The sequence below is a fragment of the Giraffa tippelskirchi genome, chromosome 12, assembly GCF_054371585.1.
Source record: "Giraffa tippelskirchi isolate mGirTip1 chromosome 12, T2T-mGirTip1v1.2.pri, whole genome shotgun sequence".
Classification (NCBI taxonomy): Eukaryota; Metazoa; Chordata; class Mammalia; order Artiodactyla; family Giraffidae; genus Giraffa; species Giraffa tippelskirchi.
Window position 1 is genome coordinate 49,303,603 of NC_137286.1, and position 20,165 is coordinate 49,323,767.

General features: G+C 40.6%; 1 protein-coding gene across 5 annotated transcripts in view; it reads right to left on the reverse strand.

Annotated features, from left to right (window-relative positions):
- The window catches only part of AGBL1 (AGBL carboxypeptidase 1), an 867,141-nt gene that overhangs the window by 342,233 nt on the left and 504,743 nt on the right, over window positions 1-20,165 (reverse strand). The window contains exon 21 of one of the 5 annotated variants that reach the window (XM_081550443.1): window positions 17,362-17,363. The exons of the other annotated variants lie outside the window; for them this stretch is intronic. Within the exon in view, the coding sequence (XP_081406569.1) occupies window positions 17,362-17,363 (2 nt within the window). The remainder of the gene's footprint in view (window positions 1-17,361; window positions 17,364-20,165) is intronic. 5 annotated transcript variants of the gene reach the window in all.

Below are 20,165 nucleotides of genomic sequence, written 5' to 3' on the forward strand. Positions count from 1 at the left end.
AGAGTATGTAAGAGAATATTTTACTGTAGCTATACACGAGAATGTCCTTGTTTTTAGGAAACACACACTAAAAGGGCATGATGTCTCCAATTACTCTCAAATGATTCAGAATAATAGGTGGACAGATACACAGAGGACAGATTAGAGAAATAAAGATGTAGATTGATGGATGATAGGGAGGAAGAAGGAGGAAGGAGGGAAGAAGGAAGAAAGACGGAAGGAGAATTATAAAGCAAATTGGGCAAAATGCCAACTGTTGATAAATCTGGATGATCAGAAATTTATACTGTTCCTGCAAAATTTCTGTAAGTGAAATAATTTCAGAATTAAAAAAAACATACCCCCAAATGATAGATTTCAAACCAACAATTACAGGTCACGCTCACATTTTTAAAACGACTTGTTTATATGTGCTTATGTACTTAGCACCAAAGAATTGATGCTTTCAAACTGTGGTGCTGGAAAAGACTCAAGAGCACCTTGGACTGCAAGGAGGTCAAACCAGTCAATCCTAAAGGAAATCAACCCTGAATATTCATTGGAAGGACTGATGCTGAAGCTGAAGCTCCAATACTTTGGCCACCAGATGTTAGAAGCCGACTCATTAGAAAAGACCCTGATGCTGGGAAAGACTGAGGGTAGAAAGAGAAGAGGGTGACAGAGGAGGAGATGGTTGGATGGCATCCTGACTCAATGGACATGAAGTTTTAGCAAACTTTGGGAGATAGTGAAGGATAGCAAAGCCTAGTATGCTACAGTCCATAGGATTGCAAAGAGTCGGACACGATTTAGTGACTGACCAGAAAATATACTTAGTATACAAATATATCCATGAAGATTCTGGAAAGATATATGTGAAAATGGTAAAAGTGCATGAGGGATGTTTAATATTTTTGCATTGTTCCACAATCAGTATTTTCTCAGTTACCTCAGTGAACACTGGTTACACATATTATTTGCAATAAAAAATTAACAAAGGTTTAACAAAAAAAATCAAAAGACATTTGCTATAGTTTTTCCTAGGGAAGGGTCAGTCACTCTCAACCAATATGGGTGTTTGTTCAGTTTCTGTGCCTCCTCCTAAGGTCAGGTTAAATTTTTGTCTGAGAAGGAGAACAAAAAACAAAGCTTATTTGCACTGCAAACAGAATACTACAGGAAGAGTATTTCTCTGCTTCGGAGGTGAGCCTACTGTGTTCCATCTCAGCTGGCCTGACACACACCGCAAGGGCTGAATTTGATCAGATTATCTGGCTGTGGTGCCTGACCCTAGGCAAATGAGATGTAGGTTTACATGAGCTTCAGTCTTATCAAAAATGTTGAAAAGCCAAACCTGACAGATCTCAGCACTCCCTGCAGGAACTCTCCCCAGGCAGGGCACAGAATACAGAATCGTCCTCAATAGCTACTGCTGTTGATGTTTTTCTACCCAGACCGCCCCATTGTTTGGGCACGCAGAATTCCTACTGGAGGGGACCAACTGCATCAGAGTTTTTGATAACCGAGTTAAGAGACTGAGGCCCCAAAGCTGAGGTTCTTTGCACATCTTCATTGAAGAGACTGTATTTCTTGTCAGTAGAGTAGTCAGTAGAGTAGGGCTTCCCTGGTGGTTCAGATGGTAAAGAATCTGCCTGCAATGTGAGAGACCCGGGTTCGATCCCTGGACTGGGAAGATCCCCTGGAGAAGGGAATGGCTACCCACTCCAGTATTCTTGCCTAGAGAATTCCATGGACAGAGGAGCCTGGCGGGCTACAGTCAATGAGGTCACAAGAGTCAACACAACTGAGTGACTAACACTAATGTATAATGTGTGATGAGAATAGTCAACCCAGACTCACTGTGATTTCAAATATCACAATATTCTATTAATGAAAGTATAATTCAGACTGTAAAATTCTTGTCATACACATTATCCTTATCTGTAAGTGTAATTTGCTGATTGTGCAATTAAACATTATTGATACCTTTAAATGAGTTAATATTTAAAATCACTGACAGTAGTACACAGCATATACAAGTTAGTTATTAATAATACTTTCCCTATGAATAAATTTACATACTAGTTATGTGTTTCAGAAAAAGAGTCATGTTGAGAGATAACTGGTTTCTAGTGAGTCCTCAGGGACCGTGGGAGAGTAAAAGGTTTCCTACCAGCCTGTGACTCTCATCTTATGAGTTTTATCTTAATGATCCCCACTTCTGGAGGTGACCCAGTACAGGCGCTCCTTCCTGATTAACATACATGTCCCCATGGCAGCACCTGCCTTATTCTTGGTCACTTTCTAAGGCTGTCCATTGATACTAGCTTTGGTCAGTGTGCCCAAATCTCTCTCTAACCCAAACTTTTTTTTCCCCCTGAGTTTTCAGTTTCCCTGATTTGCTGTACTTTCAAGAAAATCTTCCAGGAAGGCATAGCTTATGTGTTTCAGGAAAGGCTAGCCCCTTTTCACTGCCCTAAACTTCTCCGTGACCAACTGGACATTTTCAGACCCATCCTGCAAAACTCAACCTCTATGCCTTTGCTTATGTTGTTTAATCTTCCTGAAATCCCTCCCTTCAATTTCTACCTATAAAATTAGCCCATTCCCCAAAGTCCTAGTGAATACCATTCCTTCCAGGAAGTCTTCTTGGACATCCCCTTCTAAGCAACCAAATGTAACATCCTTCCTCTCTGAACCGGGGAAGCACACCACCCTGAGTGTTACTCCAATGACATCCTCTGCACCAGGCAGTGGCTTAGCACATGTCCTTGTAGCTGCCCCGCAGTGGGCAGAGAGCATATGGCACAAAGACTGACTGCTGGCCAGCTGGAGTGGAATCCTGATTCTTTACTTGATTTCTATGTGACTTTTGACAAATGATTCAACCTCTCTGTACCTTGATTTCCTCATCTGTGGGGAAAAAGATAAAAATAATATCTGTGCATCAGGTGGTGGTTGGAATGAAGTAAGACCATGCTATAGCAAGCTCAAGGATGTGGTGGGGCAGACATAGCAATAAGGAGCTCACCGAGAAAGTCTGACTGAGCCACATCACAGCTCTTTCAACTTACTCTCTGTATGACTGTGGACAGGTTACCTAACTACCCCCTGCTCAAGCTTCTTTATTCAAAGAGGTGGCAAAGAACCTGCCTGCCAGTGCCAGAGACACAGGAGACATGGGTTCAATCCCTGGGTTGGGGAGACCCCCTGGACAAGGAAATGGCAACACATTGCAGTATTCTTGCCTGGAAAATTCCATGGACAGAGGAGCCTAGTGGGATCGCAAAGAATTGGGTATGACTCCAACCTTAAAGGTTTGTATTGACAGATAGTCTAACATATGCAAACATAAGAGTACAGAGTAAGCTCTAATTGTATTCTATTATACTATGAGGTCAAGGCCAAGCCAGGTTTCAAGTTCATGGTAAGCACTTAAATAACGTTACTAGTTATCCCTCACAGTCATGATTGCTCAGTGTATGACTATGCAGTTTGCCCTGCTGGATGGTTTAGAAGTGCAGGGTTAGGAGAGAGAGAAAGGGTGAGAGAGACCAAGCAAAAGAAAGATTTAATATCCCTTCTTTCTGATTGAATTTTGTCAAGCATTATTTTGCAGATGAGAATGGCCTTGTCTGTGAAGCCAAACCAAATCCATTGGTTCTATTCAGCGTGTGGGGTGTGCTGACAGGCAGCATACCTATGTGTCCAAAGAGACACCGACCATCACAAAAGCTCTCTACACGGTGATGGCAGTGGAATGTGGAGCGTGGCTTGCTATCCTTAATCACCTTTTTCCCGCTCCACCCTCTTGGCCATCCTAGAACTCCTGAGCTTCTGTTTCTCACCAGTGTTCTACATGTATCAGTCATTCCTTTCAATGCACCCTGAATGCAATTCGTGGATTTCACACCTAGCTAGTCTCTAGTCCTTGTGAAACTTAAGCAACCAAGTGATGAAAGAATAAACCTTCCAACAGACAAGTGTGCTCTTAGGAAATAAGTTCCTGAATTCCTTGAACCTTTTTTTACTCCTATCATCTGATTATTTTATGTTTAAAAGAAATGATGTGGGTATTTTCACACTTGACATCTATTGGTTTTGCCTTCACACCTCTTTTCTTCTCAGGGTTGGCTACTTTTCTGCCACCTTCAACTCTATCATACTCCAGCTTGCTTCCAATCTGGATACTTTAGGGCATTAGCACAAATAAAATTTCGAGTTCTGGTCTCTAGCAATTATTCTTATTTTTTCCTAGAGAAAACAGTAGCCCATCTTGTTTACATTCCCCAACTGACAACACCATCGTGTTTCTTTTAAAACAGTTTCATAACTGCAGCATGTTTTTCAAATATTTATTTATTTACTTGGCTGCGTTGGATCTTAGTTATGTCATGAGGGATCTTTCATTGCAGCATGCAGGCTCTCTAGCTGTGGTGTACCGGCTCAGTAGTTGCGGCACACAAACTTAACTGCCCTGTGGCATGTGGGATCTTAGTTCCCCACACAGATCGAACCCACACCCCTGCTTTGGAAGGTAGATTCTTAATACTGGACCACCAGGGAAGTCCCCCGTTGCAGCAGTTTTTAAACTCCAGGAATCACAAAAGTCTAGGGTTTGAGAAATCGTATGGACAAAGAATCTGCCTGTAATGCAGGAGACCCATGTTCGACCTGGGGGAAGGAAATAGCAACCCACTTCAATATTCTTGCCTGGGAAATCCCATGGACAGAGTAGCATGATGGGCTACAGGCCATGTGGTTCCAAGAGTTCAACACAACTGTGCGATTAAACCAACACCACCAAAGACAGTAAATCTGTTTCTCTGGCCTCCGCATGTTCAAATGTCTTTAGAGTTAGAAGATAAATAAATACCATCCAGTTCAATCTTCTGATTTTGTAGGTAAGGAATCCAAGCAAGATTCAAAGAGAGGACTTGGAAAACTAAACAACTGCAGGTAATTAGTAGTTCTCCACTATGGGTGTTTTTAACCCACAAAGGGGCAACTGGCAACATCTGGACACATCTGTGGTTGTCACGACTAGCACTTACTACTGGCATCTAGTAGTTAAGGCCAGGGATGCTACTAAACATCCTACAATGCACAGGAGAGCCCCTCGAAATGAATTACCCAGCCCAAAATGTCAATAGCACAGAACTGAAAAACTCTGGGATAGATACCTCCTTCAGTAATCCATTTAATGTCTCCTGCCAACATATATCCATACTCACTGCCTAAGAAACTCATAATGCAAATTAAACTCATATCTCACGTCCTTGATGAAGAGAAGGCTGCCGGTTTGCATTTCACCACTTTGCTTGGCAATCTCTTTAATGGTTCCCAACAGAGACTACAAACGGTCTTATTTCTCTGCCAATGTTGAGCCAGTAAAGAAGTATCTATATCAGGGAGATTTGGGGGAGAAAGGTTTCATTTCTGGGTTATATCTAGGGGTTGCTCATGAACAGCTGTACTCAACCCATTCATGGGTGACTGAGGAGAGTCTGAGGAGCATTAGGACACAAAAATTGATTTGTTATGGAAACTGGCAATGCTTTTCAGGGGTAAATGAGATTTCAAATGAATGATAAAATGATGATCCAATTTGGAAGTCAATCTGATGGTTGTTTCAATGGTCTCTTTTAGGACATCATTTCACAAAAGCTAAAAAGTAAATTGACAAACAAATCCATGAATTCCTTTCTATGACAATATAGCTGAGTGAAAAAATATAAGAAATTTTGCCACTCAATCTTGCCATTACCAGATCTGGGGGTAAAAAGAAAGTAAGAAGGAACCTATCAAAATTATGAGATGCCAGAATTTAAGAATTATTTTTTAAAACAAAAGTGGCCATTATATTTTTATGCTGCCTTCCTTCCTATGCTTAGTTGTCCATTAATTCACTTTAAATGTGCTATGAAAAGTACAAGCGTCAGTTGCTCAGTCATGTCTGACCTTTTGTGACTCCATGGATTGTAGTTCACCAGCATCCTCTGTCCATAGATTTCTCCAGGCAAGAATACTAGAGTGGGTAGCTGTTCCCTTCTCCAGAGGATCTTCCCTACCTAGGGATCGAACGGCGGTCTCCTGCATTGCAGGCACATTCTTTACCATCTGAGCCACCAGGGAAGCCCAAATTTGTTATATACATGGTTAAATTAAAAAGCCCAAGTGAAAATGCAGCTACTCATACTGACCATAAGCAAAGAATCAAGGCCCAAGGCAGGTTTTAATTTGGTAAATGATATTTTGCAATATCCAGTTTCATATTTTGTTAAAGCACTTAGACCTAGAAATTCCACTTTGGAACTCTAATCTATTAGTTGAAAATGTGGTGGTGAGTAGGAAAAAGTTTATAGGTTAAGATCTTTTTCTTGAGAGTTGCATAAAACAGCCAAAAATTTGGAAGCAAACTAAATGTATAACAATTCAAGTAACTTGCAGTGTAATAAATGCAATGTTGGGGAAAATGCAGTTGTTAGAACCATGATGTTTTCAGAGAAATGTGGGAAACTCTTATGATACAATGTTAATTAAAAACAATTCACAGGTGGTCTTGCCTTCTGAGATGCCTCACATTCTGTCTATGGAGTGTGTTTCTCTCTAAATAAATCCATTATTCATCTGTCACTTTGTCTCTCACTGAATTCTTTCCGTGATGAGACATCAAGAACTGAGGTTCATTAAGTTGTGAGACCAGGTGTGTGACCTCAGTTAAAAGATCATGGGTTCAGGGGACTTCCCTGGTGGTTCAGTGACGAAGATATGCGCTTCCAAAGCAGGGGACCCAGTTTCAATCCCTGGTCAGGGAACTAGATCCATCATACTGCAACTAAAGATCCCATGTGCTGCAACTAAGACCCGCTACAGTCAAATAAATAAATAAAAATATACATTAAAAATAGACTGTGGGTTCAAGTCCCAATTGCCTAACATGGTTTTATGTTCCTCCATTGACTTCCCTTCTCTGGAGCTCCTTAGTGTCAACATTAGCCTGAGAGCTTTCTCTTTTCTTTTCTTTCTTTCTGGCCACATCATTTGGCTTGCAGAGTAAAATTTTAAAAAACAATAAAAGTAAATAAATGATTCACAAGTATATGTACTGATTGACAAACCTGTAAATATGTACATATTATCAAAGTCTAAAAAGTAATATCAAAATGACAAAAGAAATGGTACCCATAGATACAAGTTCATACATTTATGAGCCATACTGTTTTTCTATAATATGGTTAGGAAAAAAAAGCATATATAGTCAAATTTGACCCAGGGCCTTTTTCTCCAGTCAAAATAATAACAAACTTATAGATCTGCATTTAGGAAGCTAGTAGCAATAAGGAAACATATAATAAGAATTTTCGAGGATGTAGAATAATAAGCATTAGAATTTAAATTAAGCTGCAATGAGGATAAGGTTAGTGGTGTTGCAGCAGTAATGAGTATATGTTCGAAAGTTTCTCATAAGGTTAATATAGCAATTTCACATTCTTTTCCATTAGTGGTCTGATCACAAAATCACAAACTTCTCCAAGGGAATTGGCCACAGTTTATCCATCAAGCTAGACTCTGTTTCTTTAGTTTTTTGTGCAATATTCAAAGTAGTACTGAGTTCCCTTGCCTATGCTTTACTGCCTGATGCATTTGATCATCCTTTCTCTCTCACGCATGCCCACAAGACGGTTCCACTTCTTACACTTTCGACCTTGAATCTAGTCCAGAAACCTGAATCATCCTAGCCCTTTCCCATTTCTTCACCCCTCACTACCTCATTCAGCCCATTATCAGCTCTGGTCAAGTCCACCTCCTGACTATACATACATATACATATATATATATATATATATATGTATATATATATATATGTATATATATATATACACATACATATATATATATACACACACACACACATATATATATATATATATATATTTGGCTGCACTAGGTCTTCGTTGCAGCACACATACTTTCTCTAGTTGCAACACACCAATTTCTCTTGTTGTGGCATGCAGGCTAGTTGTAGCCTGTGGGCTTAGCTGTCCCACGGCATGTGGGATCTTAGCTCCCCTACTAGGGATTGAATCCATGTCCCCTGAATTGGAAGGCAGATTCTTAACCACTGAATCACCAGGGAAGTCCCCTGAATATTTCTTGAATTTGTCTCTCCTGTCTGTTTTCAAGACCTCTGCCCTCCTTCCAACCACGGACTACTGTCCCCAGTCCCAGTCAGCATACACCTGTTAAACCACAAGTACAGTCTCATTACTTCTCTTTTTAAATCTTATTGATGGGCACATTTGATCTTTTTTTTTATCAAAGGATAATTGCTTTACAGAATTTTGTTTTCTGTCAAACCTCAACATGAATTGGCCATAGGTAGACATATATCCCCTCCCTTTTGAACCTCGCTCCCATCTACCTCCCCATCTCACCCCTCTAGGTTGATACAGAGCCCCTGCCTGTTTGAGTTTCCTGAGCCTTGAAAGTAAACACCATCGTCCTTATGATGGCTCCAAAGGCTCTTTCTACCTGACCATTGCATACTTCTATTGCAATTCTCCCTTAAGTGCCTGAAAATCAAGTCATATTACTGAATGGAACACATTTTTCTCAGTGCAATTAGACTGAGCTGGAGAAAGCAGAAATATCAGCTTTCTCATTCTAAGCATTATGATAATTTTAATGCAATTGACTATCATATTCACATTTCCAACAGTCGTAATTCACATTTTAATCATATTACATTACCAGTAAGTAAAATCCCTAAATATTTTTTATAAAATTTCTTGTAGTGGAGTGATTTCTTTTGGTTTTAACCAAATGCTGGACTTTGCAATTATCCATATTAAATTCCTTTTTTGATATTATGCCCATGATTCTATTTTGCTACAATGTTTTAGACACAAATTTTTATCTGTAACTCAATAATTGCTTGTCCCAGATTTGTGACACCAGAAAATTTCATCAACATGAGGCAACGTGGTATCATTGAGTAACACAAGATTTAGTGTGTTTTAATTCTAATTACAACACAGCTTAAATTCTAATTCTACCACTGACAAATTATCAAACATTTTGAATGCCTCATAAATTTTCTTTATCTTGGTATTCATGTCAGTAGTTTGAGTCTAATACATAAGGGAGATGCCCTCATTCTTCCCTTAAAAACTTAACTGAGATCCACCCAAAAGAATTCAAGTCTTTTGAGCATAAGCTACCCATTCTCCTTGCTTGGCTCCTGCAATTTATCTTTCTCTGAACTACATATAAATATGCATGAAACATTCATATACATTATTTATATTTACAGGAGATGATAGGAGGAGGATTATGGTAAAGACAAAGATTAGTTGGTATTTTGTGTCTACTAAATGCTTCACATACAAATATACTAAAGTAAGGACAATAATTATCCTCTTTTTTTTCCTGATGAGTACAATAAAGATTAAAAGGAATAAATAATTTACCCAAAGTACAGCCAATACATGATGGAGCTAGAGTATAGAAATGCTAAAGACCATGTGAATGTAGTTATCTTCTTGCTTTAGTCCAAGTCATCCATCATTAAACAGATGATGCTTATTTCACCAATCCTCTACTGGTGGGAATTCAGGTCCTTTCCACGTCTTCACTACTAATAAGTAATGATATCCTTGTGTATTGTATCTTTGTGCATTTTGGGGATAAATTTCTTTAGGATCAAACATTATGAATATTTTTGTTGAGTATTGTCAGCTTGTGTTTTATAATGCTTATAATTAAAAATATAAAAAAGATTTTTGGGGGAATTGTGTAGGACATATGTTAGGTGCCTTCTCAGATTTCAGTGGTGACATCAGCTGTGGGACCCTCAGTGGTGGGAGAACTTTGCCTTGGTGATGGTGGTTTTAGTCGCTAAGTTGTGTCCAACTCTTGTGACCCAATGGATTGTAGCCTGCCAGGCTCCTCTGTCCATAGGATTTCCTGGGCAAGAATCCTGGAATGAGTTGCCATTTCCTTCCCCAGGGGATCTTTTCCACCCAGGAATCGAATCCAAGTGTCTTGCATTAGCAGGTGGATTCTTTACCAACTGAGCCACCAAGGAAGCCTTTAGGTACCCCCAGTTCTGCTTGGGCCCTCACAGCTCCACACTCTGGAGCAGACTAGTTACAGTCCGAAGAGAACTTTCTCCATTCTGGCTACCATAGCAGGCCAACCAGCCTCACACCCTGAGTTTCTAGCTCCTCTCAGCATCTATGGACTTAGATGAATGGCTGTAAAAGAGTCAAGACAGCTCAACTCTCCCAGGACACACTTTGCCTACAGGGAGACAGGAAGGGGAGCTGCATGCAGCAGGCAGATAAGTCTCTCCTTCTTCCCTCTCTACAATCCTTTTGGGAAATGGTTCCATACAGCCTCTCCGGACATACCCCATGGAGATGAGCAAACCTCCCTGCTGGATTTGGCCAGCAATACACTTTATAATACTTTCCATGTCATTCCTGACTCACTTTCCTTATCTCTCACTTTCATTTTCTCTCATGTTTGGTCTATGGTGGTTTCCTGTCTCATCTGAGATAATAAAGTTTATGAAAGCATTTTCCAAATTACAAACCACTCTGCAAAGGGAAGGTATTTTTATTGCTGTGATTGCTGCTGCTTTCAGGAATACTTGGGGGTCTACAGAAATTCATTTCACAAAGTAATCAAGATTACCCTTATTTATATTTCATTATTCATTATCAGCCTAAGAAGGATTTTGAGACATTTTTGATCTTTCTGATTTGACCGTGTGTCTTCAGGGAGCTGTAGTCAACTATAAGCCTCATAAAAACACCTGCAAAACATTTCTGTGTCTTCCCAAGGAAGGCATGGTAGAATAAGGAGCAGGATATTCTATTAATAGTTGAGTGCTCCAGTGGACTCAGATGCTGCCTAACACATGCCACTATCATGGAATTCCATGGTGAGATTTAGAAATAGGAAATGGGAAGAAAGTAGGATGAAAGGAAACTGGGATGAAACAAAAGTCAAGAACTTCCTGAGCCTATCCGACTTTCCATCAATTATATTCTATTTCATTACAAAAGTTACCTTCCCCAATTTTTCAAAAAAAAATAACTTGTGGATAATTTATATTCTGCTCAAGCAACATTTAAGGAAGGTCTAAATGATCTCCTTCTGTGTTTCATACAGCACCCAGTTGTTTTATATGACTCTGTTGCTTACTTAATTAACTTCCTTTCTGTCTGAACCATAAACTATGGGAGAGTAAGAAGCTGTCAGTTCCACTCTCTGTCATATTCTTGGCACCTAACATATTGTCTGGATTTTTTTAAAATGTTTATTGAATGATGAATGAAGGAAAGAATGAATGCAGAATGAAGATGAATTGACCATGTATCTGACTTTGGCTAAGTGTTTTCAGCTTTCTATATATATCCTCAAGTCCGGAGCTTCAGCTTAAAACAAAGTAGATACCTAATAAACATGTGCTAACTAACTGATAAAACAATTATAAATCTATATAAAATATCTACTGCCTACCTTCTGACAACACGGTTCAAAGTATTCTAAAATGTTCTCTTCTCATTTATATTCAAGGGAAAATAGGTGTATAAAGAGAATCACTGCTCAGTTTTATAAATAGCAATTTCCAAGTCTATTCCACTGATGTGAAAATATGATAAATAATATGGAAAAAATAGCTGGAAAAATAGAACCATTACCTGTACCCCCCCACCCCCCAGTTAAGGATGGTATTGTGGTCCAGGGTCCACTCCATGTTGTAGAGGAGACAACCCCACAGATAATACTTCCAAAACCTGAACTCCCCCTTCTCAGCACATTTGTAAGGAGATGCTACTCCAAGGAACTCAATCATGCAACAAGAACCAGAGAAATGAATTTCAGGCTGGGCCAATCCATTTTCTCTGTGCAAAATGTTTAATAATTGGATTAGGGAGTTCTCAGGCAGTCCAGTGGTTAGAGCTCCTCACTTCCACTGCAAGGGGCATAGGTTTGATCTCTGATCAGGTAACTAAGATCCCACATGTTATGCAATGGGGTCAAAAAAAAAAAAAACCCCTATATTAAATGAATTCTTTCTTTGCTTTTATATCTGCTCCCTTAGGGCATCTGGGTTCTTGCATTTACATTAATCATATGAGAAGAGAAAGATTTACAGAGATAAACCATCTTTTCTTCTTCCTGGTCCTTTGAAGCCAAATTATTTTTAACCTATCAGAGGTCATCAGAGGCTCATTGGATTATCCCATGCTGCCAGATTCTGACCTTATTTTTGATACAACGAACCATTTTCTACAATGGGCATTTAAAACTCAGAGCTCCCAGGGCTTTAGAAATCCCAGGAAAGACCCCTGCTGGCAACCTTATTAGCATCTCTGCCTCTTGATTTTTATTTAATTCCTTTTAACATTCTAATCATAAGGCTGACAGACTTTATGGAATAGGGGGATACAGAATGAGGAACATATCTCACTATATCATTAAGCCTGCAGTGAGTTAATAAATAGCTCATTATGTGTCTTGAGATATACAAAGAGGTTAAGAAACCAAAACAAAAACAGAATATTAAGGCAACACTTGTTGAACCACTGTTCTTGAAAAAAAAGGGGGGGGGGGTTGACATGAAAGATTCAAATAGAGTTTCATTCTAAAATGATAGATTAGCATTTCGATTTCATATTTTTCTCTACAAAGGAATGGAGTGTCATTCCAATGACAAAGCAGATGTTTGGGAAATGGTCCTCTTTTCTGAGGCCCAGAATGGGGAAGGTGGATATAGAATAGAAAGTATAGCAGGGAAAAAACAACAACAAACTCATCTAGCACTAAAATATTTGCACACACCAACAAAAGGTCTCATGCTGAAGATGGTACTGGTGAACCTGTTTGCAAGGCAAGAATAGAGACACAGACTTGGAGGATGGACTTGTGGACACAGCAGGGGACGGAGAGGGTGCGATGAAGTGGGAGACTGGCACTGACATATATACACCACCATGTGTAAGATAGATGGCGAGTGGGAAGCTGCTGCATAGCACAGGGAGCTCGGCTCGGTGCTCTGTGATGACCTAGAGGGTGGGATGGGGGGTGGGAGGGAGTCTCAAGAGGGAGTGTGTATATGTATACATATAGCTGATTCACTTCATAGTACAGCAGAGACTAACAAAACATGGTATAGCAATTATACTATATTGTTTTAGAGGTCTCATATTAGGGATTATGTTAACCTTTTAAATCACATTCACATACAGCACCTTATTCCAGCTCACAAAAATTCTGGGAACAATGTCCTTGTCTAACAGAAAAGTTAGAGCTCCCTAAGTTTTCCCTTTCTGGACCTCTAATCCTTTCTCAAGGCCCTGCCAACCAATTGTATGCACGCATGCATGCTCAATCATGTCCGACTCTTTGCAACCCCATGGACTGCAATCCACCATGCTCCTCTGTCCGTGGAATTCTCCAGGCAAGAATACTGGAGTGGGTTGCCATTTCCTCCTCCAGGGGATTTTCTCGGCCCAGAAATCAAACCTGAGTTTGCAGGCGGATTCTTTACCAACTGAGCCACCTGGGAAGCTCTCCCAGCCAACCAAGGATGCTCTAAATCAGGGCTTTCCTAGGAACATGTATCACCTGGGGATCTTATTATAAGGCAGATCCTGAAGCTGTAGGTGAGGCCTGAGACTCTGCATTAATCCCAGGTGAAGCCTGGCAGCTGCTTCTCATTCTAAATGACCACCTGCACAAAGCAGGATCTTGAAAACATTAGTGTCCTATGAGTAATCACAGATTTAGACTGAAGTTACTCCAATACACACTTAATGAGATGCATCATTGTTCTTGCGCTAATTGATAAGTAGACAGATAGTCAGCGATTTACAGACCTCATTTGATTTTCACAAAGTCAAGTCAAACACTTCTAGGGCTGATTTAAGAGCAGACGCTGTGATGGGCCCCCTGGAAATCTTGGATTCAATAAACTAAAGCATGAGCTCTTAATCTTTGTGTGTGTGTGTGTGTGTGTGTGTGTGTTGGCCAGCGGGGGGGGGGGGGGCGGTGGTTGCTTTCCCTTTAAAAATATCTAAAAAAACTGTAGACACTTTCCCCAGAAAAGTGTACACAAAGGCAAACAATTTGGTATATAATTATATCAGTTCCAAGACACTTTTGTTCTACAAGCAATTTAAGAAACTTTAACCTCAAGCTGTCCAAAAAACTAGAAAAATAAACAAAACTAAAAATGTCTTTCAACTCACTGGGATATTAGATAGTTTTTAAATACAACTTGTCTGGGAGAACTAAGCCAGTTACCTAAAAGCACAGATGAAACACAACCTACAAATCAAAAAAAAATTTTAAAGGTGGGGGGAGGCAGAAAATTTGAGACTTTACAATAAAAGCCATGAAAAAGTCTCCATAGCCCAGAGCAAATCAGGAGAAAGAGAACAAAAAGAGAAACTACAAAAATTAGCTTCAAAACCATCTCTCCTTTTGCCTCGGGTTGTCCCACCTCATCTCTCAGTGTCTAAGAATCACAGTTCCCAGGAGTGCTTGATGAAATGAGGGTTCCTGGGCCAAACCCCAGGTCAAACGGAGATGTGGTTCAGAAATCTGCACTACACACAATCCTGAGGTAATTTTTATGCACATTAAAGTTGTAAGTAGTACTATTTTTCCAGCAGTCATGTATGGATATGAGAGTTGGACCATAAAGAAGGCTGAATGCTGAAGAATTGATACTTTTGAATTGTGGTGCTAGAAAAGACTCTTGAGAGTCCCTTGGACTGTGAGGAAATCAAATCAGTCAATCCTAAAGGAAATCAACTCTGAATAGTCATTGGAAAGACTGATGCTGAAGCTGAAGCTCCAATACTTTGTCCACCTGATGCGAGGAGTCGATTCATTGGAAAAGACTGACGTTGGGAAAGATTGAAGGCAAAAGGAGAAGAGGGTGGCAGAGGATGAGATGATTAGATAGCATCATTGTCTCAATGGACATGAATTTGAGCAAACTCCAGGAGATAATGGAGGACAGAGGAGCCTGGCATGAAAAGTGCCTGGGGTCACAAAGAGTCTGAGATTACTTAATGAATGAACAATAACAACAATTCTCAAATTACATTAATGAAATTAAGATACCCCTAGACTCTCATTCAGAGCTCAGAAGGAGTTATAGTCCACATGAGGTTGCCCATAGGACAGAAAAATTACTTCCAAGGGAACAGTGATTCAAAATATTTTCTTGAGTTGTGTTCGTGATCAGAATAGACTTAAAAAAAAAACTCTCTATTGAGTTTGTTATTGGAGAAGGAAATGGCAACCCACTCTAGTGTTCTTGTCTGGAGAATCCCAGGGACAGCGGAGCCTGGTGGGCTGCCGTCTATGGGGTCGCACAGAGTCAGACACGACTGAAGCGACTTAGCAGCAGTAGCAGCAGCATTGAGTTTGTTACATCGCTTCTGTTTTATGTTTGGCTTTTTGACCATGAGTCATGTGGGAACTCAGCTCCCTGACTAGGATCAATCCTGCACCTCCAGCCTTGGAAGGTGAATCTTTTTTTTTTTTTTTTATAAATTTATTTATTTTAGTTGGGGGCTAATTACTTTACAATATTGTAATAGTTTTTGCCATACATTGACATGAATCAGCCATGGGTTTACATGTGTTCCCCTTCCTGGACCCCCCACCCACCTCCCTCCCCATCCCATCCCTCTGGGTCATCCCATTGCCCCGGCCCTGAGCCCTTGTCTCATGCATCGAACATGGAATGGTGTTCTGTTTCACATATGATAATATACATGTTTCAATGCTATTCTCCCAGAACGTCCCACCCTCACCTTCTCCCTCAGAGTCCATAAAATTGTTCTATGCATCTGTGTCTCTTATTCTGTCTCGCATATAGGGTTATCGTTACCATCTTTCAAATTCCATATATATGCATTAGTATACTGTATTGTTGTTTTTCTTTCTGGCTTACTTCACTCTGTATAATGGGCTCCAGTTTCATCCATCTCAGTAGAACCGATTCAAATGTATTTTTTTTAATGGCTGAGTAATATTCCATTGTGTATATGTACCACAGCTTCCTTATCCATTCGTCTGCTGATGGACATCTAGGTTGCTTCCATGTCCTGGCTATTGTAAACAGTGCTGCGATGAACATTGGGGTACACGCGTCTCTTTCAATTCTGGTTGGAAGGTGAATCTTAACCACTGGAGCACCAGGGAAGTCCCAGAATAGGCTTTTAAATTCAGCAATTTTGGAGGAATTTCAATCTGTTTCCTTGCCCTGCCCTCTACTCCTCACTCTTCCCCTAAGAGCAGACTCACAAGTTTCCCTCCCTTTTCCTAGAACCTCATCTATAAACTATTATATTGATTATACTGTTACATAGAATAATAATATTATAGATTATACTGTTGATATAATAAAAGGTAGATAATAGAGGAGATGTCTAAATAATACACATAGAAGCTGTTTTGATATACCTAAATCTATAAATATAGATACATGGATATTAGCCTCAGTAAAAGTCAAAATCTATGATTCTCAACCATGGCTTCATAGCAAAGTTAATAAAATCACAGATACTTAATCTCCAACCCCAAAGGTTCTAATTAAGATCTGAATAAGATAATCATGGATTAAAGTTAGAGCCGAAGTGTCTTTATTTAAAATTAAAAGAGAAAGTAATCATTAAAAATTCTTACATACCATCAATAATAGTACAGATGATAAAAAACGTATGAATGTCTACTAGGAAAATAAAGATCTGTGTTTTACAGGCATTTGCTCATTCAGTCTTAACAGCATCTCCATAGGGAGGAATAGGGAGGAAACCATTTTTACAACTAAACCTCACAGAGGTCAGGTAATTGTCTCCAAGTTATGATTGCGCAGTGCAGAGGTCTCCTTGGAACTCAGTGTCTAACAGTGCGTTAGTTGCTCAGTCATGTCCGACTCTGCGACTCCATAGACTGTAGCCCGCCAGGCTCCTCTGTCCATGGAATTCTGCAGGCAAGAATACTGGAGTGGGTAGCCATTCCCTTGGCCACAGGATCTTCCTGACACAGGAACTGAACCCAGGTGTCCTGCATTGCAGGTAGATTCCTTACTGTCTGAGCTGCCAGGGAAGCCCATGTCTAACACAGATACCCACACTAAACGATAAACTGGGACTTCCCTGGTGGTCCAGTTTTTAAGATTCTGCTCTTCCAATGAAGCGGAAGCAGGTCTCTTCCTTGGTCGGGGAACCAAGATCCCACATGCCGCTTGGCACAGTCAAAAAATAAAAATTAAAAAAAAAAAAAGAAGATAAATTATATTTTTTAAAAAATCAGCCATACTTCCTGTATGAGTTTATGGAGAACCACTGATAGGTAATATGTGCATACATGTATGATACGTACACATAAATGTGTGTTTGGTCGAGAGAGAAAGAATGTACGTGTATTCCCTGGCAGGGGCGCAATTTTGCAGTTTAGGACATTTGAGGAAGAGAAGTGTCCTCAAATAAAGACTAATCAAGTCCAAAGAGCTGTGTGAGAACCCTAGCTCTCTGACAGGACAAGGAAAGCAGTCAGCAGGAAGGAAAACGAGTGTAGGAAGCAATGCAGGGACTTGTCTAATACAAACTTCCACAGCTTGTTTCACTGAAGACTAGCTCTGCTCCCCTCATTTTCCCTACTGCTAGAAAGCTGTCAGTTCATAGTGTTACATTCCTCCAGAGTCTCTTTGTTTATTCAGGAAAGGCCAACAAAGAAACAGGTCAAGATGAATGAAGGGGTGTGAAGGGATGGGATGGATGAACAAAGGCTTCTGACAAGTAGCTGCTGCTTCTCACTTCCGTCGTGTCTGACTCTGTGACCCTATGGACTATAGCCCACCAGGCTCCTCTGTCCATGGGATTCTCCAGGCAAGAATATCGGAGTGGGCTGCCATTTCCTCCTGACAAATAGCTAATTGGTGCTTATAAAAGCACAGCAGTTTTCTGTTAGAAAAAAAATCACATGTCCAGCAGTGGTTGCTGAAGACTTTTAGGGGTTTCTGAATCATGCCAGGTCATCCTGGTCTAGGTAACCCAAAAGCCCCATGGATAATCATCAAAGGCTGCTTATTTCAAACACAGTTTACCAGAGACCATGCCCATGTCTTCGGTCTTCCCTGGAGGAGACCCAGGTTCAATGTCTGGTTCAGGAAGGTCCCCTGGAGAAAGAAAAGGTAACCTACTCCAGTATTCTTGCCTAGAAAATCCCATGGACAGAGGAGCCAGGTGGGCTACAGTCCATGGGGTCACAAAGAGTCAGATTCGACTTAGCGACCAAACCACCACCACATGCCCATGTCTTAGTTCTAATTATGTCTTCTTATTATAGACAAGAAACCCATTGTTGCAGATCTCCTTGAAAGTGAAAGTGTTAGCCACCCAGTTGTGTCCAACTCTTTGTGACCCTATGAACTGTAACCCCGGAGAAGGCAATGGCACCCCACTCCAGTACTCGTGCCTGGGAAACCCCATGGATGGAGGAGCCTGGTAGGCTACAGCCCATGGGGTCGCGAAGAGTCAGACACGACTGAGCGACTTCACTTTCACTTTTCACTTTCATGCACTGGAGAAGGAAATGGCAACCCACTCCAATATTCTTGCCTGGAGAATACCAGGGACGAAGGAGCCTGGTGGGCTGCCGTCTATGGGGTCGCATAGAGTCGGACATGACTAAAGCGACTTAGCAGCAGCAGCAGAACTGTAACCCGCCAGGCTCCTCTGTTCATGGGATTCTCCAGGCAAGAATACTGGAGTGGGTAAGCCTTTCCAGGTTTTACACACAGTAAATAACATAGATGTTTGTATTATTGCTTATTTAAGGGCACTGTATGTTATAATATTCAAACAGCACTAAATAGAATTCATTCTCTAAAAAATAATAAAAATAATTTGGGCTTCCCAGGTGGCTCAGATGCTTAAAAAATAAATAAAAATGTTTTTAAAAAAGAATTCATTATCTATGGCATGGCTCTCAAATTTGCCTTCCAAGAAAATCTAAAACTTCTCATGCTCTTGATCATGAAGTACGGAGAAAACAAGAGTGGTAGTCATTTGTTTGGGCTTCACAGCACAACAATATGAAGTCAAATAAAAACCTCTTTTCTGTTCTTAGATCTAACTATTCTGTACCTTCTTGTCTGACCCAGTGTACTAGATTAAATAACGTCTCCCCCAAATCAGCGTCATTCCAAGAACTGCACAATGTGACCTGATTTAGAAATAGGGTAGTTGGAGATGTAATTAGTTAAGATGAGGTCACACTGGAAGAGTGTGGGTCCCAAATGCAATATGACTGGTGTTGTTATAAGAAAAGGAGAGAAGACACGGAGACAGAGTCAGACAAGTGGAGAGCAGGTAATGATGGGGAGAGATTGGAGTGATGCATCTACAAGCCAGGAAACATCAGGAGTTGAGAGAAAGCCATCAGCCAGATTCTTCCCTAAGGCTTTCAGAGAAAACATAGTGTTTCTAACCCCATAATGGTGGACTTCTCACCTCCAGAAGTGTTACAGAATAAATATGTGCTGTTTTAAACCCCTGAAAGTGTTAGTCACTCAGTCGTGTCCAACTCCTTGTGACTCCATGGACCACAGCTCACCAGGCTCCTCTTTCCATGGAATGCTCCAAGCAAGAATACTGGAATGGGTTCCATTCCCTTCTCCAGAGGATGTTCCCAACCCAGGGCTCGAACCCATGTCTCCTGAATTGCAGGCAGATTCTTTACTGCCTGAGCTACCTGGGAAGCCCTGCTCATTTTTGGTAATTCAGAAGGTAGCCATGGGAAACCAATACCTCCCTTCTGGACTACACAGCAGTAGCCCACCAGTGTGAGGGACTTCCCTGCTGGCTCCACAGTAAAGAACCCACCTACCAATGCAGAAGATGTGAGTTCCATCCCTGGGTCATTAAGATTCCATGGAGAAGTAAATGGCTACCCCACTCCAGTACTCCTGTCTGGGAAACCCCATGGACAGAGCAGCCTGGTGAATGAGAGAGCACTGGGAGCCTTGAAAGCCAAGTTGAGATGATTTAATGTTTTATATGAAATTCATCCCTATCAACCTGTCTTCAACAGCTCAAGTGTTTCATTCCAACGTTTATGTTTCCTAATTTAAGCCTCTGTGACAT